The sequence below is a fragment of the Dreissena polymorpha genome, chromosome 14, assembly GCF_020536995.1.
Source record: "Dreissena polymorpha isolate Duluth1 chromosome 14, UMN_Dpol_1.0, whole genome shotgun sequence".
In the NCBI taxonomy this organism is placed as follows: Eukaryota; Metazoa; Mollusca; class Bivalvia; order Myida; family Dreissenidae; genus Dreissena; species Dreissena polymorpha.
Window position 1 is genome coordinate 16,446,541 of NC_068368.1, and position 27,926 is coordinate 16,474,466.

Here is a 27,926-nt window from a genome sequence, read left to right on the forward strand (position 1 = left end):
TTTGCACATTGTTTGCAAGACTTTATGTGACGTTTTATGCTGTGTTTCATTTTGTACCAAAATAATTTAAGTTTAATCTTCGAGTAAGTCTTATCAAGGACATTCTTCACTCGTTTTCAAAATGAATTGCTTGAATAACACACCATCAATCAATGCTTATAAGTCCCAATCTAGCCATAAATTTCGAACAATGGGTGAACAGCCAGAAACAGTGTCTCTTGGAGGTCTTTGGCAGTCATATTTTAGCCAATTAACAACAACGCCAATATCTGGATCCTGCTGTTGTAATCTGGCCATTCTCTGTGGTGAACAGTTAACTGTGCCGAATTTGACAAGACTTTTAACAAAAGATGGCAATTCACCTTTATTCTGCATTTCGAAGTTTCTGTCACCCGACTTTGAACTGTGATCTGCATCAGGGTTGTCAGAATTTTCATGGAAGCGCAGTCGGTATATCCGGTAGCGACAATATTTCCTAATTCTGATTAATCCACAATACATGAAACTTGCACAGTTGAACAACTTCATCACCAAAAGCTGTAGCAGCACGAATATCCAACTCCAGAATCCGGATTCCTGAAGTTTGACTCTAGAAACTCGTGCTTTTGACGACCCCGAGGTTTGTGCTGTCTCAGCATTCCTTTTGGCAAATAAAGGAACCGCGTCGTCAAACTGAGAGAAATATGACCACTGCTTATGTTTCCTCGAACATGTGTCACACCCTTTACACGGTAGCTCCGTTAGTGTTAGATGTCCTTCATAACACTCACATGCTCCTGGTTCACTGGGTATTCGACTAAGGCTGTCCACATTAACATGTTTTCGGCCACTTCGGTGTTGCATCCGAAAATCGTACTGCTATAACACTTCCAACCATCTTGCCATTTGATCTGTTGGTAATCGGAATGACATAATCCATCTTAAACTTGAACAATCAGTCCGTAAAATAAACTCTTTACCCATTAGGTAATGTCTGAACTGTGTTACAAATGTAACAACAGACAAAAGCTCTCTTCTTGTTGCACAGTAACGACGCTGGCATTTATCAAGTGATTTGCTTGCAAAGATGATATATTTCGACATATTCTTTTGCAAATTCACACCACTGCATCTGACTTAAACATCCACCAATCGCGAAATTACTAGCATCAGTATCAACAATAAATATTCCGTCATTCTGTGGATACGACATGACTTCCTTTCCTGTCAACACAGTTCTCAGATCCACAAATGCACTTTCTTGTTCATCGCCCCAATTAAACGCTCTACCGGCCTCCATCAAGCTATTAAGAGGTGCGGCACGATGACTAAATCCTTTTATGAAGCGTCTGTAATAGGAACAAAAACCAAGAAATGACCTTAAATCACTTAGATTTCGAGGTCGAGGCCACTGGCGAACGGTTGACACGTTTTCGTCATTTGGGCGAATCCCATCACAGTTAATTGTGTGGCCATGTATATCAATTTGTTTTTGAAGAAGGTGACACTTGCTAGGTTTCAGTTTCATATTTGCCTTTTCTTACCTTCCCAAAATTACATCGAGTCTCTGAATGGCTTCTTCAAATGTTTTCGCATATGAACAAATGTCATCTAAATAAATTATTAGTGTTTTCCATTGAAGACCTTTGAACACTAAATCCATACATCTTTGAAAAGTTGCTGGCGATCCATGAAGACCTTGTGGCATGGTAACATACTGATACAATCGCCCATGGAAAGTGCAGAATGCAGTTTTCTCTTTATCTGCAGCATTCAATTCAATTTGATAAAATCCACTTAACAAATCCATGGATGAAAACCACTTATTTCCACCCCAACTCTCCAAACATTCGTCTATCCTCGGTAGAGGGTATCACTTTTTTTCGTTATCTCATTCAGGCGTCTATAGTCACACACTACGCGAACACCTCTATCTTTCTTTCTTATAAAACACAATGGTGCTGACCATGGACTGGTGCTTTCTTCAATAATACCCATATTTAATTGCTCTTGAATTTTTTTATTTTCCTGGTCTATAAATGTTCTAGGTACTCGTCTTGGTGGTATTTTAATTGGCCTTATATCCGGTTGAGTCTCAATATAGTGCTTCACTACTGATGATCTTCCTAAATCAGGTGGCGATTTGGAGAAAGTCTTCTTGTATTTTTCCAGGAGACGTTATAAACATTCTTTTTGTGAATTGTTCAAATTTTGCGACGATCTTTCATACAAGGCTTTTAAATCATCACTCCATAATGTCATATTTGGTTTAATATTACTCAAGTTTTCACTAGCACAGTTCTCTGAATTTAAATCGACATGTTCTTTCAATAATTCATTTGAGTCAATTTCTTGTAAAAATCCCAGTGTAGCACCTTTAACCAGCGTAACATTCCTCGAAGAAGTATTCACCAGCCTTACAGATATTTGATTGCTTTTAACTGTCCCCGGGGAGATTAAAGTGTGCCCTAATGATATCCCATTTGCAGGCTGTTTATTTAACACAGGGCATAGCATTCCAAGTGGTGAGTTAATTGACCCAAGATTTATTGCCTGTCCAGGTATTATGCACTCCGAATTGGCTGGAATTTTTACCTTGGCTCGTGTAGTGACCCTTACTGCCCTCAGAGGTATTTTCTCCACAATTGTTTTACACCTCTTCCCTTTCAAACGTAATCCATTCTTAGCACTTAATTGATAATCATAGTCATATAGAAAATCCATACCTATAAGTCCGTCTTCACGAATTGGTGCAACAAACACAGTATATTCGAACCACTGATTTAAACGATATTTTACACTGTCCATCTAAAGCTAAAATTCCATCATCCGCTTCTTCAAGACGCACTGACGGATCAACGTTCATAAGTTCCGGTCCTTTTTTTTTATTGGTATCTTTTTGTACACGCCAGTTGATATAATTGTTGTACATGCACCTGTGTCTATAACAAAATTCACATTAAGAGACTTGCACAATTTAACAGGAAAAAGCACAGTAAGTCCATCACTCCTAGTACTTCTACATTTAATTGTCTGAAAATGTTCGCCTGTCTGTGAGACCAGCGCTGGGCCGTTAGCCTTGGTCTGCCCTAGTTTTTCGAACGGTTATGGAACACATCTGCAGTACATTCAGATGCGAAGTGTCCACGGCGGTGACATTTAAAACATTCAATGTCTTTTCTGTCACGTGTTGAATTTCTCTGTCTTTGGCCACCATTGTGAGTAATGAGCTTGTTTGCTAAATTATCAATCTTCTTTCCAAGATTTGTTTTTTAATCCCGGCAAAAATCTTGAAGTCTTGCTTCTGTTACTTAATCGCCTTGCTGTGGTTTCGACTCGACGCTTATAACACGCGCCCCTTTAACCTCTTCCCTAAAGCTCTGGTACGTCTCCAATAGATCACGATTGTGTATCGAAAAGCCCCTTGAGGAAGTGACGTATGTTTATAGTTTCCCGCGTTTCATAATCAGCGGTTGGAAAACCCTACAATACAAGTCGTTTGATATCTGACACATATTCTGCTAATGTCTCTTTATCCTTGTTGAAGCGCCTGACTTCAAGTTCAGCAACATATGATGATACTGAACGGATCTCCTTAAACCGCAACTCCAATGCTGATTTCAACATGTCATAATTGTTCAGCGTTTCTGTTGCAAGCTGCCGAAAAGTATATTCTGCTGCTTCTCCTCGCAAACTGTTTTTGAGACGAAACAGTCGTTCGTGTTCATCCCAATTGCACGCGTTGACCATCTCAGAGAAAGGATGTATAAAGCTCTCCCAAGAAGACTTCCCGTCAAACAACAGTTGTCTGGGCATAGGAACCTCATAATTACGTCGTTCTGCTCCACGTCTTGCGCGCCGCTGACTACCATAGTGAGACTGTTCACGCAACAAATTTTTTTCTTGCTGAAGGTCATTGATTTGTTTTTCTTTGTCTGTATTTATGTCATTTATACGTTCTTGATATTGTCTTACAAGTTCATCTCGTTGGTGTACGGCTGTTTCTTCACCAGTCCTTAATCTTCTTTCTAATTGTGCACTTTTCGTCTCCGCTAAACGTAACTTTTCTCGCAATTGTATTAATCATCATCAACATCAACACTATCTTCGTTATTGCAAGAGTCCTTCTCATTTTGGCGTTTTGGTCCCATGTCTTTGCTTAAAATATTATCAACTAATCCATATAAAACAAATATGCGACGTGTTAAAGTTTTGATCCTGACACAATTATATAATATGCACTTTCCTCACAAGCGTGTTAAAGTCCTTATCCCGACGCTGCCACCAGTGTTACAATTTTCAGGGAGGGAGTTCATAATTTCACAACACAGTATATACACTCTACATTTTATTTGCACACTATGATAATAAATATATACACCAATGAATAAGTCTCTCATACTACTTGTATCTTTACATCTCTACGTTCAATTCTACTCTCTCTCCCGCTTCTCATTGCACCTGGCTTTTTATACAAATCTGTCCACCCTCCCATATTTGGATGTGTGGAAAGACACTGATAGAACCTAACATTTAATTGATATTTATTATTCCAACTGTTGAAATCTTTGACAAGCAGACTTTGCCGAGCAACAAACCAGACTAGTCTTTATTATGAAATGATGACCACATGGTATCCTGTTCTGATAACAAATGTCCTTCATGCCCCGATGGCAGCAAACAAAGCAGTCTAAATTGAGTTCAGATATTAAAAATTACAACAAAAGGTAGCGATGTAACATGATACATGCAACGGACGTCAGCCCGCCATTTGCATGAAATTATACAACAATCAATGGGCCGCATGCATACCCAATACATGACTAATTAGAGATAAGCAATGAATAATCAACTTGAAACGTTCTTCTCGTCTAAATGGCGTTATTTATAAGATACATATGTACCAGCCATCTGGCATCGTTCATTCATAAATTAGACGAGTTGCATCTATAACAAGATAAGTATTGATGCAAAGCATCAAAGGGCGTCGGGAATTTCAGTGTAAAGGCACTCAATGAAGTTACATGGAACGACTTTTTTTCTACTGTAAATATTAATATATTTGCCGATTATTTTTAACAAAATAGAAAAAGATACTGGTATAACCAGTATCTATGATTGTGTGTTATAACCCCCAAATAACCATTATCTATGATGTTGTGTTATGACCCCCAAATAACCATTATCTATGATATTGTGTTGTAACCCCTAAATGTTTCATAGTTATTTTTATTTTATTTACATTGGTTTCCTTTTTTTAACTTGCATCCGTGTGCAGTTTTCATCAATGGAACAGAACTGTGTAGGTTTAAAAAAATCTGCATCATCTTGTAAGCGTAATTTCATATTTTTCTCAACTTCAAGGGGAGATGATTTTGAACTTATTCTTACGTTGCTCATTTACGATAGGGGTTGAGTACTCATTGATATGAAAACACTGTAAAAGTTTTAATGTGTTTACGACCCCCCCACCCTCGCACACATAATTATATTTCATGGGCATAATTTAAAAAAATGGTTACAATAAAACAGCATATTTATTTAAACTAAAATGTCTACATTAAAACAAAAAGTTAACAAAGAACACGAATAACATAATTTGATTCTACTTGGGCTCGAACCTTGGACCTCTCACATGTGAAGCGAGCGTGTAGACACTACACTACGGAACCGCTTGAAAAATCACCTTCTAACTAAGATATTAAGGTAGTGGGAGACTAATGGGTACTTTTCCAGAAACACTCTTTGTTATTATTTCCACGTTGTAAATTGTATATCACAACTAATTGCAAAGTTTTATAACTTTTTACTAGCTGGTTAACTTTTTATACTTGGTTGAATACACCTACCCATTGACTCGGTTGGGCGTTTTCTATGGATTTACCCTATATCCAAAATATATAGTTTTTTTGTAATGGGATATACATATATTTTGACAATTAACTTAAAAAACGTACTCGACTGGATTTTGTTAGTAGAAACAGAATTTAAAAAGTGTCATTGAAAGAGAATTGTGCCTTTGATGTCCAATAATATATGCACTTATCTGGATAAAATGACAAAAAAGACAACATATGGTTCAGTGACAAGAAACTTTAATTACGTTTTATGTCACTTGTAGTGTGATGAAATGCATATATTGTACATATTTATTTAACACAACATATTTTCTACACACTGAATGAATTTCAGGAAGTTTTACCGTTCCTATCTCAAGAAATTTTACGTCAAGTATGCCTATCCCAATTCATTTTCACGCAATAAATATATAAATTTGTATAACACTTCTTTTTGGGGGTTTTCTAGTTGCTTATTAAAAGCTACAGTTATAAACCATGACATGTGAAGAAATTCAGCTTACTTTGAATTAATGTTGATATAATAATGCATTAACAAGAGCACCGCATAACGGGTGCCACGCTCGGCTGCGAAAGCTTGTCAGAATTTTATTTATTTTTTAGAGGTCACAGTGACCTTGACCTTTGACCTAGTGACCCAAAATGGATGTGGCGTGTAGAACTCATCAAGGTGCACCTACATATGAAGTTTCAAAGTAGTAGGTGGAAGTACTGTGATGTTAGAGGCAAAGTTTAAGTTTTATATTAGAGATCACAGTGACCTTGACCTTTGACCTAGTGACCAAAAATGGGTGTGGTGTGTAGAACTCATCAAGGTGCATGTACATATGAAGTTTCAAAGTTGTAGGTGGAAGCACTATGATGTTAGAGGCAAAGTTAAAGTTTTATATTAGAGGTCACAGTGACCTTGACCTTTGACTTAGTGACCCAAAAATGGGTGTGGCATGTAGAACTCATCAAGATGCATGTACATATGAAGTTTCAAAGTTGTAGGTGGAAGCACTATGCTGTTATGGGCAAAGTTAAAGTTTTATATTAGAGGTCACAGTGACCTTGACCTTTGACCTAGTGACCCAAAAATGGGTGTGGCGTGTAGAACTCATCAAGGTGCATGTACATATGAAGTTTTAAAGTTGTAGGTGGAAGCACTTTAATTTTAGAGCCAATGTAAAGGTTTAAGCACAACGGCGGACGTCGGACGGCAGACGACGAAGAGGCTATGACAATACCTCGGAGTTTTTTCAGAAAACAGCCGAGCTAATAATACAATCTTAAGGTCACCTAAAGTCAAAAGGCAACATATGAATACAGGCGCAATTCACCACAAAATGTCAAAGTTGTCCCAATATTATATAGCATAAAGATGTATAAGTTATTATGTTTCTTTAAACATGTAGCACAATAATATACAACTTATATCTTAATAAAAACAGGCAGATTAATGACAACTAGATGTACATAATTTAGTATCAGTATTAAGCCATTGCGTGATTTTGACTGGCCGCGTGTCATTTGAAAGCCATAATATCTCGTTCCGTAACTTTTCGTCACTGAAAAACTGACCGATTTTAGGGACCACTTCAGATAAAATATTTTTTGGCGTTTGTGACTTTTGGTAGTTTCTCATTGTTTTAAGCAATGAAAGTATCCCTAAAGTCATCCTCTCCGGAACTAGAAAATATGGCTTTCAAATGACACAATGCCAGTCCATATCCCGCAATGTTTTCAGCTGTTTGTCGCTTTAGAGTTCCTCTATGCAACAGCACGTCTAACAATCTAATGTTCTTTGCCTTTAAGGCTTTTCATGTCTTAAACAAACCGAATTATGCATTGCAGTAACAGTAAAAATGTGGGCCATATTGTCAGTAATTTTACATGTTTTAAGCAAAGATCCCAGTGCTTCAACATCATCAGGAGCACTGTGGGCGTTGCAGGTTGCCCGGAGAACACGTTCACTAGATCTTCCTGTTTGTGTGACTTTCCAGGATACGATTTTTGAAACCGCCAAAGAGTCAACAAAACTGCTTCCACAATTACAAAACGTTTCAAAGCAGTGTGTGTTAAGCAATGCACTAACCAAAACCGGAAAATCAAACCTGCGCCCATTATGAGCAACAAAAAATGGCTCTGGGAAACTTTGCAAGCCACATCATACAATCATGTAGAGAAGTTTTAATTGATACACTATTAACACTTCCAGCATTTACATGCATTATGCCATGATGCAACAGAGATGCCAATCACTTTCTGAGCTTCGGAAGAAATTGGCACTGTTGTCTTCACATATGTCGAGAACGTAAAACCCGTCTTCAAATGCACAGCAGCAATCTGAGTTATATCAGGCATTACTGTACCTCGAACTGAAATACAAAATTAAATTCACACGATGCTTATTTCATGAATTTTATAATTCCCCTTTAAGTTTCATTATGACGCCTTATATCATCGTTGGTTATGAGAAAAATCAATTTTCAGCACAACAAGCACATTACATATTGACAAGTCGTTGAACTAAAATTTTCGCTTGTGAAAACAATTCACCATTTATATGAATAGCTCAGAATTTTAATATACCTATGCTCCTTCATAAGATTTATTACTAAAAGTAATGAATTTATTTTAAAAAATTGTAATATTTGGAATAGCTTTTAATATTTATAATAACAATCACAAATATTTTTATAATGTGCCTGTCCTGGGGTTCTAACCAAACATCTTTTAAAATATGTAATTGTACCAAACTATGAACACAGTGTCTTTAATAAAACAATTATTATTAATATGTTTCATGTTCATCTGGAATAGGAAATAAGAAGACAGTTGATGAGAACAAATACTAAAATTTGGCACCAGAATAGTCAATAACATTGTATTAAAAGTTAGTTTTTGCACTTACTCCATTTATTTCTCATAAGCATCAATAGCAGCCTTGTTAGATGACGCAATTGAGATTTTCTTGATGGCCTCCCCAGCACGAGCCTCCTACTTCTTAAGATTTCTATTTGCAATAAGCGTTATGTTTATAGTGGTTAGGAAGTTATTTACCTTCACCGGCCTGCCCAAACTGACTTTCATTGCTGAAAAGAGAATTGAAAATGAAAACAAAATAAGGTCGTAGTTACTTAATAATGACGTCACAATGTATTTTCATAGAATCCATTCGTATCATCATTACATTATGAAATAACATGAATGAGCAATCAATTGGATTTAACAAAACAAATGCGAAACTAAATTTGAAAACTGAATATGATGGACACCGGAATGTTCCTTATATATTACACGATAAACAAATATTCACTAGGAATGACACTTGGAATTTTAAGGGGTCTGAAAATGTGTAAGAAGTCCAAAGATCAATGGCAATTGTACAATGATTAAACATTGATAGAAATGTCAGGTTGAAAAATGAAGACATGCATACCTGTTCCAAGCTTGGTATTAACGTCAAAGCATGGCATTCCCCTGATCTTGAGATGGTGCTGCTTTCCATAAGCAACACGGTTGACTTTTCTACAGTCAAGGTTTTCACAAACAACGTACAAATAACCACTGAGGCAATTTTGTAGTTCGCCAACAATGTTATATTTGTCAAAGGAATGGGACACAGATTACAATCTGACCATATTGTAATTTGTTTAGAAAACCTCCAGCTCAACGAGTCTATCAATCTTCCCTCATCCCCACACCCACTTCTGCTTACTCTTTTCACGCCATTTAGCAAATGCGAATAGCTTTTACGTGAGTCATTTTCACACAAATCGCCATCGCAGAGCTCGGTAAATGAATAAGTGTTATCGAACACAACGTTGTCGATCGGTGTTTGCTTCTTTTTCGATTTTGCAAATCGCTCGCTTTTATTTCGCAGTTTCATTTTGCTAAGAAAATGTCAACAACTGTGACGTCATGAACACAAATATTTCATGAAACGAATTAATTTAACGTATATTTGTATTGTATAGTTATTAAATCTTAAAGAGATAAGCCAATTTAACTCTTTAATAAAAAAATACAAATTTGTTTTGTGTATTTAGTATAATTTCCGGACTTTACCGTAGATATCGCTTATAAGCGAAACGCTTTCCGAATACGGCGATATCGACCGACTATTCCCGATCTCACTAGGCACCTACTGCCTTAATAAGTGACTGTAGTGTATCGGTTATCAATAAAGCAATACACCGTGTAATCGCTGTCGTCTTGTAAAATTGAAGAAAATACGCGTTAACCAAAACTCGAACAGCAAAAGTCTGTATTAATGTTAGAAAAACCACAAAATAAATATATTTTGATTATGTTTAGTTTTTATACAAAACTAGAAAGTTTCGCGTATTTGCCCAGTCCCTGTGATCTTTCCCCTGTGATCAGTTATTATTTAAAACAATTAGCTTTGCATTATTGGCAATTAATGTTGTAATAAATGTAATAGGCACAAATGCAGTACTTATTTACACTAATTTACACTAAAAAATCACCACTATGCAAGATATTCTTAAAACAAAAATATATACATTGATCCGTAAAATAACTTCTTCCATACGCGAAAAAAAACGCATTACATACTAGTCGCCGCACTCCAGTGCGACGCCAACAAGCAGAAAACATATCGGCGCCTATTTAACGGCGTCTTTCAAAACTGCAAGCAAACCGAAGATTATAATAGTGTGTCTATGACGTGTTGTTTCCTCTCAACTTCCATCGCGACCCAAGTTTGCTATCGTCAAATTTATGCTGTTTTAAAAATAAATATGAAAAAACATGAAAGACCGTTGATGGTTTTACTTAAATTAAATAAACAGAATCAAAGTTAAAATTTCGAAGAAAAAAACAACGAGGTAATATATTTCGGGCTTAATCAAATTAGTTTATTTTAAACTGACTTTGAATGCGGACTATCGTCTTTTATCGTTTGGGTAAGTATTTTATTTTTATAATTAATATATTTTCCTCTTTTTGTTTATGATATGATTTCGAATTACTTAATACACACTGTGTGTCTACTTCATTTTTTTTCAAAATACATGCATTTAGCTAATGATGTTTTATAATGGCGACGGCAGATGTAATGCCAATGTTAATTACATTGTCATAACACTTTTATACAGGGCACATTTCGTTAAGAGAAATGTAAACTAAGCGTACACCAAAAAAACACACAATAGTAAACATAAATTAATAAACAAGGCGGTTCAGATTTAATTATTCTTCAATAGATATACAAAGAACATAACAGATGAAATCATGCCAACTAACTTAAACGTAAAAGCAAACAAAACCAATCTGCGCGTGAAGGTAGTTACTAAATATTATTGAATACGATTATTGTTCGGCCTGTATCTGTTTAAACTTATTTATCTAGGATCGATTGTATGCTTCTTAAAACCACGTCTAGTCCGTTTCCTCTGTAAGGCTCTTTTTAAAGAGGAATACTTGGTACATTTTGGGAAGGTCTAAAGGACGCTCCCACAGTTGGGATCGAACACGTTACATCCCTTTTGCTTTGCGGATACCATTTCAACTATGCCAATAATATTAATGCAATGTGTGCTTTCTTTCTGTTTTCAGTGTTAAGCTCCATCTTTATAATATGTATCGGGCTTGCTGGACTTGGGATCGCCAGGATCGTAATTGGTGAGGGAGTACACATGTCATGCGTTCGTTTGTTACTTTTACTTCCTTTAACCAGATATGTATATATTTAATATAAACGTCCTCAAGGCACTTTTCGTAATAACCATAAGGATTTTATAAACGTATTAATCGCATACATATATTTCTATTGACTCATAGGTTCTGTGTACCTCCACGACTGCCCCTTGGAGCCTAAGATTCCGATCTGGCTGATCGTGAGTGCCGTGTCTACAATCTACTTTAATATGATGGCTCATCGCTCAAGGGGCGACTCCGACCAGAGCGACATAAGTTGTTCTGGATACATTTGTTACACAGTTGGAGCGTTGTTCTTCCCGACATGGCTTATCTGCGGTAAAAATCCATTTGTTTTTCATAAAGATTGTTGCCAACAGCACATGTCATCACGTATTTGAAAACTCTGAAACTTCGAACAATGTTGAGAAGCTACCCAAATGCTTGTCTGCATAACTTTGTTATTATCAATTTAAAAAGCACTTTAAAATATATCATTCTACATCATGACATAAACAACTCCAAGCTTTTGTAATAACTGAACCGTTCATTTGTTTAGGGTCCATCTGGGTGTATCCAAACTTTGGAAAAATCAGAGCGGACGATTTTATTCCTTGTTCTGGCAACATAACGACTAATTGTACAGCGGACTGTCACCGACCACTCATGGATTTCTCCTTAGCCATGGTGACCATTGATTGGATACTCACATTACTCGCTGTTGTCTGCTTTGGGTTCAAGATTCGATCGTTTGTTTCTAAGCAATAGAATGCCCAAGTAATAAACCAGCAGCAACATCAAAATGAGACTGGCACCAATAACTACATTCTTTCTAAAATTATTTTTTCCTTTTCTATTTTGTAAGATACGAAACTGTGAAGATAAAGTGATGTATATTTGTGTGACGCGCCAATAAACTCGTATGTATTCAACGCTTAGCTGACATTATTTTGTTCTTTTGACATGAAGAACAAGTATAGCTGAACAAAATTCAAACAAATACACAACCGCTGGACCTCGATTTTTATTTTTGTTTCAACTACGTTGAAATTAACCTTTGTAAATTTTACAAAGAGGTTTAGCATCAAAGCCCATGTAGTTATGACAAAAAATGACATTGTAGTTTATGTTTGTCAGTGAAAAAAATAAATTCAAAGGAAACTGAAGTTGCAATAGTATTATTGTTAAATAAATTTATGTATGATTTATACAGTAATTTTTATTTGGTACACTGGGCATGTTTTTACAGCGTTTATTTCAGATTTGTTGCTAACATTTCTGAATTATATACAGACATTTATGCTCATGAAAATACTTTTTGATGAGCACTCATACCAAACTAATCCAACTTCGATATACAAAGAGCCACCGCACACATGACAAACTGAAAAGAGAATAAGTTTTTAAATATGTCAATTAATTTATGATCCGATCGCCATATTGCTAATTTTATATAACAAGCGATTTTTTCGTTTCATTTGTGGCTTTGTGATCGGTTAGTTATCGCGTCATGACGTGTTTAATTTTAAAGAAAGACGGTTCCTTTGTAGCTGAAGCAACTGAGGACTTTAACAAAATCCTAAAGTGATATTATGGGCATTTTTCACTGTTGAATCGAGCTGAAAAGAATTAACAGGTCAAAAGAGTTAGTTAATATGTGTTTACTTACCAATTATCTGCAACTCATCTTACTACCAGTTGTTTTAAAAAAATATATATATATTACCGGTATATTCGATATTTTACATGACTCACCCAGTCCTCTAAGCCGAAATGATCCGTAAAACAAAATAGTGTCTTTGTGTCGTATGAATGAATCTGCACTAAAACTAAATTAAGATTCGCATAGTAAATCGCATCATTCCTGTCGGCAGTTGTCAAAACGAAAGTACGGTTGATATTCAAATGCATTATTTTTCTCTTTCCGGGATATTGTTTAGTATGTTGATGCTGCATTAACAAATATAAGTGTATATGAAGTGAAAACACCAAAAATAAAAAACGGTTGCGACAGACACCTATAAACTGTTAGATGCCCATAATTTCAATTTCAAGATTGCTTGAACGGTTTGATTAGAGAGTTTGACATTTAACATTTACGGCTTATTTGAGAACTTTGTATCGTTTCATATAATTTACCAAATACCAAATTACCGCTCACAATTAAATGATGTTTACTTTCGTCAAAAAATGACTTTATGCTTGATATTGTTATTTGTAATTTGTATTTTTATACATTTATGACCAGTCAATCTGATGAATTTCTTCAATCTTATCTACGCCAGTTTTGTTCATACATTACATTAAATGGTTTTTGTCTCCGACACGCCCTGAATAATACTTCGTTAGTACGTGAACATTGTGACGCGTATACGAAAGGTTCGGGCAAGCCAATATGTACACGTACAATATGTACAATATGTACACGTATGCTTTTATTGCGGATTGCACAAGCTGATCTTAGCGGCTTATTGTTAAATAACGTGTATTCCCACATGCGCCGTTTTACTTCTCTTATTTGAAGAAAGAGTATAATACTTCGAAAAATTCAGTACGATAATACCATAAACGCTCATAATATCGTACATACATTCGTCCCTTACTTTAGTTAAGCGTTACGGTTGTATTGAAGTCTCGCCTTAAAGGTACATTTGTCCTTAGTAATCTTTTTTTCGTTTCGCTCACGTTGTATTTGCTATAAATTATTATTATTCGTACTGCTTTTAAACGATACGTTGTTTAAATTAAGGATTCAAACAATTGAGATTGAAAATCTTGTATGTACAAAAAAATATCAGTTTAACGTCCGGTCACAAACATTGTGAACAGCAAGAAAAAGTAATAGCATCGCTGAGCACGAATCAATTAATTTGAATTATAAACCTTTGCTAAAGCGAGATGTAATGTTTATTCCGCTTTTCGTTTTTATTGCCTTGACGGAAGCAACTGTTTTCGGTATTGTCCCGTGTTCCTCCTTTGTCAAAATGCTTAATGATTTGCTTAAATGTTTATGCATCTTAAATTATAACTATTTACTTTCCTGGTAGTGTTTCTGTCATATCTCATACGCCTCCGCGCAGAGATTTGACATAGTTCGATTATAGCTCGTTCGATTATAGCTCGCATCAAATCAATGCCGCAAAATCACACACCACACGACGACAATTTCCTAAAATATAGTTTTGTATCGTGACATATGATATAATTTGGTTTCTTTCAATTTGTCTCATTTTTTTACGTTATTAAAACCATACATTGACAGGACTATTCATTATAAGAAAATAGCACTGATTGTTAATAATGGTGCAAGCCGATAAAACATTCAGAATTGGGCGGATTTTTATTAAAGGGGTAACTGATTGGAAGGTAAACTAGCAATTAAAGCCCAAGAAAGCGATACTACTGATGATGCAGAATAGAACCATTGTTTCAAACTAGCAGAATGATGATATAACGGTGTTCCGGGCCTGAAAAGGTCGACCGCTCATAAATCTTCATTGCTATGTCACATCTAAAGCTTAACAATTCTTTGAAGTTTCGACACTCCGAATATGGTGATGGCATTTCCGGAAGTTTCCAAATTTGGTTAGGGGTCTATTTAGAACGTGTTGCTGGGGCTGATACTAGAATTCGATTGGTAAAAATGATGTCATTTTCATGGCTTTATTTAGAAGTATTTTACGTCCGATTGGAACGACGCCCTCAGCCCTCAGAACACATTAAGACTCTGAAACAAGTGGGTCGTGGTTTCAAATTAAAGATATATAAATATTGGGGATTGAGAAGGCATTGACCAGTTAGTTAATATTGTTATACTATGGTTATTTTTTGTATAAATCTTTTTGCATTTTTGTAAAAGTGTAAATTAATTGATACATTTGAGTTTGAGTGAATATTAAATTCTGATTAATTAACTCTGTAATAAAGATACAGGAAAACTACACAGTCATTTGGGAATAGAATGAAATTGTCATTTCAATTATGTGTTATTTGAACAGTTGAGAACAATGTTCACATTATTAATTACAGATAACCTCTACAAACGTTGTACACCATGATATTACGTAACAATCGTCACTTGATTAACATCACATAACCGTCGTAGACGTCATTGTCGACGCAGTGCTTGTCCATGTCGGCGTCGTCGGCGGCATTGTTTATATAGACGAAATTTAGCCGTTCAATAACAGAATTTAAAATGCACTTTTCTCACCACTTATCATATCGCGTTTCATTCACTTTTCGAATTGACCTTACACACACATACGCACGCACGCGCACACGCACGCACGCACACATACACACACACACGCATGCACGCACACATACGCACACCACACACATTCATTTATAACTTATTTAAAAAAAGTTTTGCTAGAAATCATTTAAGTGAAATATTTAACAATATTCATCTTTAAAAAGTTCATTATAGCTATAAATCAATACACGTGGTTTGTTGTCATTAAACAAAATTGTGTAATTAAAACGTTTGTTGCTGGTGTATACGGTTTAAGTGCAACTTTTAAATATTTATTTATTGTTTAATAATTTTTGTTTTAATTTTTCGCAAACATTAATGTGTCGCTCTTCTTTCAACTACGAACAATACATACTGAGTTCAGTTATTGTTAAATAACATTTAGGAAATGCAAAACACAGGGAATCATTCAATTCAATTAATAATCATTCATTTTATAATTTTCTTCTGCAAATCAGCACTTCAATTTTAAAGTTAGTTAGTATTGAACTTCATACGTTGGACCATTAAACGCATGTTAATGCCAATATGAATATATAACATATGCGAAAAGTAAATTATGCATTTATTAAAATCGACTCAAACACATATGAAAAGTGACATAGAGAACGTAAATACGTTATATCGGATCATTACACGTTGCAATAAAACTATATAAAGCGAATAACGGCTAAAACTTTGGATCATAACTAATTGGAACAATAACCTTGATACACCAAAATGCATTCCACGCGGGACCATTACATATTGGACCAATATTTCGGTCTTCGGCAAGACCACCATTTCGGTGGAATCCAGTTGGAAATAAAAGAAGAGCATCTGCTTTTGGCAGACATTTACAATATACAGAAGTTACTAAACCTTTGCATCGAGAAGTTCGTATCTAATCCAGACATTTCAACTTCCATGAGAGCTGTGACCTCGGAGACGATATCAGAGAAGGTGAAGCTGCGGATATTGCAGAAGAAGCTGGCGAAACTAACCTACCATCTAGAGAAAGAGCGGCGATACAAGAGCGAGGTGCATGAGGAAGAAAATTAAACTGACGCAAAAACGGACTGGCAGAAATATTGGCATCCACATGCTCTTGAATAATATACATTTTTTGTTTGGACATAATTTTTATGACAGTTGTTTGAACATTTGTTTGAAAAGTTGTTTGTATTATATGTGTAGTAGTAGTAGTAGTAGTAGTAGTAGTAGTAGTAGTTGTTGTAGTAGAATTAGTAATAGTAGTAGTAGTAGTAGTAGTAGAAGTAGTAGTAGTAGTAGTAGTAGTAGTAGTAGAAGAAGTAGTAGTAGTAGTAGTAGTAGTAGTAGTAGTAGTAGTAGTAGTAGTAGTAGTAGTAGTAGTAGTAGTAGTAGTAGTTGTAGTATTAGTAGTAGTAGTACTAGTAGTAGTAGTACTAGTAGTAGTAGTAGTAGTAGTAGTAGTAGTAGTAGTAGTAGTAGTAGTAGTAGTAGTAGTAGTAGTAGTAGTAGTAGTAGTAGTAGTAGTAGTAGTAGTAGTGGTAGTAGTAGTAGTAGTTGAAGTAGAAGTAGTAGGTAGTAGCAGTAGTAGTAAAAGTAGTAGTAGTAGTAGTAGTAGTAATAGTAGTAGTTGTAGCAGTACATGTAGCAGTAGTAGTAGTAGTAGTAGTAGTAGTAGTAGTAGTAGTAGTAGTAGTAGTAGTAGTAGTAGTAGTAGTAGTAGTAGTAAAAGTAGTAGTAGTAGTAGTTGAAGTAGTAGTAGTAGTAGAAGTAGTAGTAGTAGTAGTAGTAGTAGTAGTAGTAGTAGTAGTAGTAGTAGTAGTAGTAGTAGTAGTAGTAGTAGTAGTAGAAGTAGTAGTAGAAGCAGTAGTAGTAGTAGTAGTAGTAAATAGAAGTAGTAGTAGTAGTAGTAGTAATAGTAGTAGTGGTAGTGGTAGTAGTAGTAGTAGTAGTAGTAGTAGTAGTAGTAGTAGTAGTAGTAGTAGTAGTAGTAGTAGTAGTAGTAGTAGTAGTAGTAGTTGTAGTAGTAGTAGTCGTAGTCGTAGTAGTTGTTGTTGTAGTAAGTAGTAGTAGTAGTTGTTGTTGTAGTAGCAGTTAGTAGTAGTAGAAGTAGTAGTAGTTGTAGTAGTAGAAGCAGTAGTAGTAGTAGTAGTAGTAGTAGTAGTAGTAGTAGTAGTAGTAGTAGTAGTAGTAGTAGTAGTAGTAGTAGTAGTAGTAGTAGTAGAAGTAGTAGTAGTAGTAGTAGTAGTAGTAGTAGTAGTAGTAGTAGTAGCAGTAGTAGTAGAAGTAGTAGTTATAGAAGTAGTAGCAGTAGTAGAAGTAGTAGAAGTAGTAGTTGTTGTTGTTGTTGTTTTTGCTGTTGTAGTTGTAGTAGTAGTATAAGTAGTAGTAGTAGTAGTAGTAGTAGTAGTAGTAGTAGTAGTAATAAAGTAGTAGTAGTAGTATAGTAGTAGTAGTAGTAGTAGTAGTAGTAGTAGTAGTAGTAGTAGTAGTAGTAGTAGTAGTAGTAGTAGTAGTAGTAGTTGTTGTAGGTAGTAGTAGTATCATAAACAATAATAATATTTAAGGTTTTATAAATATACATATATAATATATACATTATATATTTATTTATCAATACTTAATTATTTTTATTGTTTATAATGCTTTATCGTCAAATCAAAGGGAGACGACTGTAAAGGGCGAGCGCTTTTGAAAAGAATATTCGTATCCCTTCAACCATTAAATATCATGTCTATAAACTATGTTCATAGCAGACATAAACGAGAAGTTACTAATCATAGCGGACCGGAACAAGTTCAAGGAGCTACTTCAGATGGATGAGTGCGTTCACTGCACAAACCCTGACGTCACGAAGGTCATTGTCAACACCGAGGGTCAAGCTTGTCATCCTGGAGCGGAAGTTGTCGCGCCTGAACGTCGTTCTTGAGCGCGAGCGGAAGTACAAGTACGACATGGAGAACAAGCTGGGAACCATGTCCCCGAAATCAAAGTAAACTAATAAGTTTGGACTATACTTAATTCTGCAAGAGTTTATTTAATGTGCATGCTAATTTTGGCATGAAAAAATACATGTTTAAAAAAATATCGATTCTGCAAATGAATGTTAATGTTTAAATATATTTATAACTATAATAGAGCAAGTATACTTAATCCTTAAAGTGCTAATCAATGTGTGCAAGTTAAAGGTATTAAATACTATATCACTACGTGAATGTTTGTGCTTAATTCTTCAAATGCTTTTTTTGTGCGTAAATCTTTCTTAATGTATACCATTGTACTAAAAAAGGCACCAAACTGTTAAAAGAATATTTATGTATGTATTGTAAATATTTTTGAATAAGAGCGCTTAAATAATGATATTCATTACAGCTCCGCCAGCTGTCCTTAAAACAAAAATGGAACAATTAGCTTTGACAAGTAATTATTATGTTACAAAAACGTGTATTGTATGGTTTAACATGTCTGATCACAAATGTTAAGATGGTATGAGTCGTCGAGCACAGGTGCAATATCACTATATTTATACTTGGATATCAAAGGTCCAAATACAGCACTTATTGCCAAAGCTTTGCATCTGTGACAAAACTGTAGGTATGCACGGTAAAGGATCAACGGGGTTCGGCACGGGGTTCGGCACGGGCTAAACAGAATGTTAACACAGCGTTAAGAACTTTATTTTTTAAAATATCTTAAGTTTTTTAAATACATAAGCAAAAGTCTTTAGAACATTAAAGACAGTTTTTCTTGCAGTTTGTGCCGATATTTTCCCAATTTGAGAATAATTCCCACGTCTGAAATCGATGCCAAAATTGCACTTTGCGTGCAGCATAACCGTGTACATGCATGCTGTACACATCGAAATTTTAGCCAAGAACATGGTCCGCACAGGCTAATCAGGGACGACACTTTCCGCTTTTATGGTATTTTAGTTTCAAGGGAGTCCCTCCTTACCGAAAATCAAGTTTAGGCGGAAAGTGTCGTCCCAAATTAGCCTGTGCGGACTGCACAGGCTAATCTGGGACGACACTTTACGCACATGAATTAAGCCCAGTTTTCTCAGAACAAGACACAAATAATGAAGTTAATGTGACATTGAAGCTTAAATCAAATTCGTAAAAGAGCTTAGGGGTATCGTATCGCATTATTTGTGTTCAACATTACTTCAACATTACTTAAGTCTCGATTTTGTTCACTTGATTTTTCACGTGCTTGTATTTTTATATGCATATCCATTTTATTAATGTTCAAGAAACTTAGATTTAAACATTCAATAAAATACGGAGATAACCAAAGGATACTTTCTTGATAAATTATTCAAATGCGGCACTCAACTACTTAAAACACATTTTTCGTATTGTAATATATTGACAACGCAAGTCGGAAGTAAATGTGAAAGGTGACCGAAAAAGGGAAAATTCCTTGCAAATATCTTAATTTTGTCTAGGTCAATTAACTTACTGTTATGGAGTTCAGCTCGCTCGTTTCCTTTTCCATGTTGGAGCAAGTGTGCACTGGTCGTGCATGTCATTGGCTACTCGCCGACAAATAACGTCTCCTAGGGACAATGCATGGACAAGCGTTGACGCTTTTCCTCAACAAGTAGGAAGATACGTGTAGTTCGTCATTATTCACGTAAGCCTGCCTGGCGCTGTTTTAACGCAATAATCTTTGCTCCCAGAGGTCCCGAGTTCGAATCATTGTATTTTATTTAACCTTTTTATGTCCCCTAGTCTATACTGGGGGACATATTGTTTTTGCCCTGTCTGTTTGTTGGTTTGTTTGCGACAATCTTTAACATTGGCCATAACTTTTGCAATATTGAAGATAGTAACTTGATATTTGGCATGCATGTGTATCTCATTGAGCTGCACATTTTGCGTGGTGAAAGGTCATGGTCAAGATCATCCTTCAAGGTCAAAGGTCATATATATGGGGGGGGACATAGTGTTTCACAAACACATCTTGTTCTTGCTATTTTTATTAGGTAAGAGTATTCAAAACATACTAGATTTGTTGATTAATATCTTAAATGACATAACATGTGTTAACATTCCCTTTAATGAGTTGATTTCAAGCGTATAAACGACAAACGTGTTTATTAATGGTTCATTTAGTTGAGAGTCTTTGCATCGACACAAGACATGATATTAATAATATAAAAGTGTTCTGCATTTGATGCGATACTTTTCACGATTTAAGTAATAGATTTGAATACGACTACACATCTTACTAACAAGTGCATAGATCGCTGTGAATTACGATAAACTGTAGCAAGCATGTATTTAGTTCGATTTAATTTCAAACTAATAAGTGTTTATATAAGTCTTTACTATTTATTACAGTATTTATTGAACCGTTCCTCTCGGATAATGTTTATTCTATAAAAGTGTTTTTACTGTTTGTCACCAACATCAACCTATTAAAAGCGTTGTTAACGTGTAATTCTCGAAACAATAAACATAAATGAGCAATTTTAGTAAATAATATGTTTCAAATATTCATATTCCACTAATGTACGTGTCAGATGCCGCGGGTGGTATTTTTACAAATGCCAAAAATGGCAGATAATAATACGCTAACAATACGAACATAATAACAGTTTATTGCTGATTATGACCGCTTTAAAGGTCGTTATCTACATGTCTTAATGAAAACTGTCAAATCCCTTAATAAAAACTGCCAAATATAGAAAGACAGTAGATAGAATGCTGAATGTAGTTAAGGTTTACTTTCCGGTGTCGCATCTGGTTAAAATCCAGTTTATGCATAATTCTCGCTGCCGCTTGCGTCGTCAGCAATTCGAGTTAATTGGCCTGCCGATGGCATGCAATTTATGCGCTTTTTTACAAGTAGCAACGGGGGCTTGAAGAAACTTAAATGGCGTGCAAGGTTATTTTGTTGGATCTATGTCTGTCTTTTTTTAATGATAGACATGAGGTCTGGACGATTTGGAAAAAACACGCGATACACTGCCAATCCTAAGTAATATTAGCCTCGCCCAGGGAAAACGAGGCTTGATGCATTAACGTAGTTTCACAGTAAAATACATGCAAATAAATTAAAGGAAAACGAGCTGTTTAAAATAGAAATAGAGATATGTCTTCTTCATTCTTGTCATTGAACACCATACAGGGCCGTTAATCACGGGCGCCACCTCTTTTTTTGCGATGCATTAAAAAAGGAGCCAATGCTACTTCAAAAGTGGCGCTAAGGACCGGATGTTTTGAAATGTCAAGGATAATTCACCAGGGCGAGTATATTTGATATGTGTTTTTAACATATTACGCGTTATTTTAAAAATCGGGCAATGTACTAGTGCGATTTAGCAGATTAATTCATCCATAAAAGTACAGAAAAATACAATCACAACCTTTTAAGAAACGTTGAGACCTATATAAGTTGTGCCATGGTGGACTTTTTGTAGCAAGTCGATGTTTTCTGCCTGTGTGATTAGAAAATGTCCACCAGATTAATACGCTTATGACATAATACGATTGCGTTAAACATATTTATACTAGTTGATTTACGAACAAACACATAGGCTTCTTGTGGAACTTATAAATTATCTTGTATTTTTCCAAAAGAGATGGAGCCAATGCCAATCAGTTGGCGCTAAGGGCAGGAGGTGGTGCCAATGCACGATATATGAATCATCACATGACTCACATTTGACAGATTATGTTCCTTTTTATACTTTTATTTTCAGCGTATATACGTAACCCCAAATCTGTAGAAAACACGTACACATTCTATAAAAATATGTAAATAAAAAACTAAATATGTATGTAACCATATAAGTAACCAACTCAATAAGTCAGCAAACTTAATTAAACATATTGTACGATATAAACCCAAAATATGTTATACTTAATTTATCGTAAAACAAAATTTTCAAAATTCTCAAAATATTTCTTGTACAACAAATGTGTTTATGCAGAAAGATAATTCCCGAAATAATAAAACAATGCTACTTCTGTGTGAAACGATAATGCTTTATTCACTTAAAGGCAAAGGTGTACGAATCTTAATTAGGCTAAAACATGTCGTTTTCCCCACTTAATCTACAAAAAGCAGAATAGCTCGGTTTTAATCGTTTACTTTTTATTATACTCAAGTTACTTTCCAGTGTTATAGTATATTCAATGCCCGAAATCTTCTAAATCGTTTTGCAACACATGTTTCTTTATAATTATGTACACTTTACTTGCTCGATTATATTTCACTATTATCGAATGAATAACAAAAATCGAACATTCAACCTGAAATACCACACAAAAAAACGCACGGTTGGCAACGAAAATTCAAACAGCTGAAAATGTGCATCTGCGCCACTTCCTGCCATCAGCGCCACCTCCTTGGCATTTGCTCCATCTCTTTTGGAAAAATACAAAATATTAAGTATATCCACAAAATGACAATGCAATGCATGCAACAACTTGTACACGTTTAAAGCAATGGTTTATGTTATTGGCGAATTTATTGGTTTGAAATAAGCTTGTTACATAGGCAAAATACATCAATTTCTTTTCAAAAACACCTCCATGGCACAACTTATAAAGATCCCAACGTTTCCAAATGGATTGTGATTGTTTGTTTTTGTACATTTGTGGATAAATTAATCTCTGAATCGCACTACAGAGCCCGATTTTTTAAAATAATGCGAAATATATTGAAAAAAAACACATAAAACTTACTCACCATGTAGAATTATCCGTGAATTTTAAAAACACCCGGTCCTTAGCGCCATCTCGGAAGTAGCATTGGCTCATTTATTAATGCGTCGCAAAAAAACGTGGCGCCCGTGATTAAAGGCCGTGCAATAGGCTTAAAATGTTTGAATTAAGATTATTTGTATTCTTTGAAAAGAAGAAGACGAAGATAAGCGGAGTTGTTCATGTACATTGCTTTCTGAGCCTCGTTTTGAGAAAATGGGACCTTTGCATGTACATAACGTGCTGTCCCAGATGAGCCTTAACAGTAAATGGGCGGAAAGTCTGAACATTATACCTCCACCAAACGAAAATACCATAAAAGCGAAATTGTTGTTCATGATTAGCCTACACAGGCTAACCTGCGTCAACACTTAACGCACACGTATTAACTCCAGTTTTCTCAGAATGCGACCATTATTGTCATACAACGCAAAAGTAAATTTAATGACATCAACAGTATTTTACTACCAAGAATAATTGTTACTTTTTATTCTGAACAATCATAATTCAAACAACTCATTATGGTTTAAAATTATCATATAAAGTAACTGAATTCAAATGAATGCATGCATAATAGATTTATTTTAGGAATGTGTTTATCTTCTTTTTCAATTAAAATAAATACGATTTCTAGGTTCCCATTTGTAAATTCATGTTCGAATGAGTTCCTAAAATACAAATCTCTGTTTTCATACATGGCAACGGAAACATTTCCCAGTCAATATGCGATTTTAACTTCGAGTCAAGCTGTCCACGGATTTAAATGCCAATGAATAATAATTCTAGATAAGCTGTATTCCTTGCGGGGATATTTATCCCGTGGATTTTTCCTGGCAGAAATAAGAGACTAATATTGTTTGACAGCATGGATAGGTCACTTCCAGTGTAAGCAATTGAAAGCAATCAGTTCTATGACGTGCGCTCGCGATGCATGCTTTGTGTTAATTTTTGAAAAATTAATGTCTTGTACAGGCAGTTTATTAAATTATCCAATCTCAATATGCAGACGAATACAAAATATCATATCGTGGTAGATTAAAAAAATAGTCCAAAAGCAGCATTATTCGCCCTTTGTGGCAATTACTTATCCGAATACGGTCCAACCAAATAAATCTTCTTGATAAATATACACACGGGTATCAAAACGTTGATGTAACTTCACATGGGTTTGAACTTGACGCATTTATCAAACTATTAGCTCGTACGATCGTAGACATCGATGCATGACAGTGTACTCTGGGGAAATCAAATAAGCCAGTTTAGACAAAATGATATGCCCTTCACGTGTCAACGAACTATTTTTTCTGTTTTTATAAGACCATTTTATGTGACCGTCGGGGACTACGATGGAAACGCTATCTTTTACTTATTGATTGAAACTAAAGGTTCGGTTAAAAAGCTCGAATAATGAAAATCAACTAGAACAAGTGCAAAACGTGTTTTGATGTGTACATTTGCAACTGTACAACAATTGTGAAAAAACATCGCATCATGTACCGGTTTTGCTACTTTTTAAAATGCGACATAAATTATATATTTACATTTTAACTATTTTGCTAAATTGTAACTTTCTACCAATATGGAATTTACGTGTTTCATACAATCGTATGCGATGCATGTTAGTCCTTTCCAATTATTAAAAGTAACAATCCATTATTGAAAGTGATCCGAAAAGCTGAACTGAAGATTAATTCAATTGTTAAAAATGAAACATTATTAAATTATTTAGTAAAAAATCTATCGGGATTCTATGTTGCAAAACAACCTCTTATTAAACCATAGCCTTTTAATACGACCTCCTATTAAACAATAGCCTATCAATACGACCTTTTATTAAACCATAGCCTATCAATACGACCTCTTATTTAACCATAGCCTATCAATACGACCTCTTATTAAACCATATCCTATCAATACGATCTTTTATTAAACCATAGCCTATCAATACGACATCTTATTAAACCATAACCTATCAATACGACCTCTTATTAAACCATAGCCTATCAATACGACCTCTTATTAAACCATAGCCTATCAATACGACCTCTTATTAAACCATAGCCTATCAATACGACCTATTATTAAACCATATCCGATCAATACGACCTCTTATACGACCTCTTATTAAACCATAGCCTATCAATACGACCTCTTATTAAACCATAGCCTATCAATACGACCTCTTATTAAACCATAGCCTATCAATACGACCTCTTATTAAACCATAACCTATCAATACGACCTCTTATTAAACCATAGCCTATCAATACGACCTTTTATTAAACCATAGCCTATCAATACGACCTCTTATTAAACCATAGCCTATCAATACGACCTCTTATTAAACCATAGCCTATCAATACGACCTCTTATTAAACCATAGCCTATCAATACGACCTCTTATAAAGCTGTTTTCTAAAGAAAGAAAAACAAAACAGAGCTCTTATTCAATATCCAACAAGGGCTATTTGTAAAACATGCATGACCCCCATATTGGATGTCAGTTGTAGTGGCAGCCATTGTGTGAAAACGTTTTTTGTCACTGTGACCTTGACCTTTGACCTAATGTAAGTTATCACCCGGAAACCATTGTACTATTTCGAGTCACTGTGACCTTGACCTTTGACCTAGTGACCTGAAAATCAATAGGGGTCATCTGCCAGTCATGATCAATGTACCTATGAAGATTCATGATCCTAGGCGTAAGCATTCTTGAGTTATCATCCGGAAACCATTTTACTATTTCGAGTCACTGTGACCTTGACCTTTGACATTGTGACCTAACAAGAACTGTCAGCGGACAGCGCGCTCGACTATTCGAGTGCTTGACAGTATAACGTAAGCCATCATGTTCATATTCAATAATTTATTAGACGATCTTTCAAAAATATAAAGAGGAAAAAAAAAATTGGGGGGGGTAGGGGGGTAGGGGGGGTGAGAGGGGGTATAATGTGGGGTGGGGCAATTTGTTAGATGTTTAAAAAAAATAAAATTGGGGGGGGTAGGGGGGGTAGGGGGAGTGAGATGGGGGTATAATGTGGGGTGTGGTAATTTATTAGATGTTTTAAAAAAATTGGGGGGGGGGAAGGGAGGGGTAGGGGGTGATTGGGGTATAATTTGGGGTGTGGTAATTTCTTAGATGTTTAAAAAAAAATTGGGGGGGTGTAAGGGGGGGTGGGGGTGAGAGGGGGATATAATGTGGGGTGTGGTAATTTATTAGATGTTTAAAAAAATGACGGGTGGGGGGTCGGGGGGTAGGGGAGTGTGAGAGGGGGATAAAATGTGGGGTGTGGTAATTTATTAGATGTTTAAAAAATAAAAATAAAAATTGGGGGGGGTAGGGGGGGAGTGAGAGGGGGGTATAATGTGGGATGTGATAATTTATTATATGTTAAAAAAATGGGGGGGGACGGGGGGGTAGGGGTTGAGGGGGTGAGAGGGGGGTATAATGTTGGGTGTGGTAATTTATAAGTTGTTTAAAAAAAGTTGTTGTTTTTGGGGGTAGGGGTGGGGGGGTAGGGGGGAGTGAGAGGGGGGTTATAATGTGGGGGTGTGGTAATTTTTTAGAAGTTAAAAAATGGGGGGGGGTAAGGGGGGGTAGGGGGGAGTGAGAGGGGGTATAATGTGAGTGTGGTAATTTATTAGATGTCTAAAAAAAATGGGGGGGGGGTAGGGGGGAGGTGAGAGGGAGGTATAATGTGGGGTGTGGTAATTTTTTAGATGATGTTTAAAAAAAATTGGGGGGGGGGTAAGGTTGGGGGGGAGGATTCTGGTAGGGGCGTGGGGTATTGTTTGGGTGGAATCCCAAGAATGAAAAATATAAAAGCAATATGTCAAGGGACAATGAAAAAAAAATGATCTCACACTGACATGAACAAATATCCTCTATTTATTTAACATAAATTTTAACTTATTGCATTTGTTTCCCCTGTATATAAGAAAGATATCATAGTGTATTACCTCCCCTGTCCTGCTTATATTTATATTAATCAACAAAATTAAACATTAACACAATATTAAATATACAAAATATACAAAAAAAATCTCATATTCTGATAATATTTTTACTGATCCACTTTATTTTACTCAAATGATGATGTTTCATTGGACTGATAATTATAGATTTAGGATTACAGACCAGTTGCTTCAGTTATATTGTTCAGAGTTCGCCCTGTTGGCCGCGTATGCGTTCTTGAGTTATCATCCAAAAAACATTTTACCATTTCGAGTCACCGTGACCTTGACCTTTGACCTAGTGACCTCAAAATCAATAGGGGTCATCTGCGAATCATGATCAATGTTCCTATTAAGTTTCATGATCCTAGGCCCAAGCGTTCTTGAGTTATCATCCGGAAACCACCTGGTGGACGGACCGACAGACCGACCGACCGACATGTGCACACAAAGCAATATACCCCCTCTTCTTCGAAGGGGGCATAAAAATATTTGAAATCATTTCCCAATGACAAATAATGTGGGGGGAGGGGGCAAGATGACGGA

General features: G+C 35.6%; 1 protein-coding gene across 1 annotated transcript in view; it reads left to right on the forward strand.

Annotated features, from left to right (window-relative positions):
* The window catches only part of LOC127858144 (transmembrane protein 272-like), a 33,927-nt gene extending 21,189 nt beyond the window's left edge, over positions 1-12,738 (forward strand). Inside the window, exons 2-4 of the mRNA XM_052395108.1 lie at positions 11,403-11,468; positions 11,628-11,822; positions 12,043-12,738. Of these exons, the coding sequence (XP_052251068.1) occupies positions 11,403-11,468; positions 11,628-11,822; positions 12,043-12,251 (470 nt within the window). The 3' untranslated portion in view covers positions 12,252-12,738. The remainder of the gene's footprint in view (positions 1-11,402; positions 11,469-11,627; positions 11,823-12,042) is intronic.
* The last annotated feature ends 15,188 nt before the right edge of the window (positions 12,739-27,926 follow it).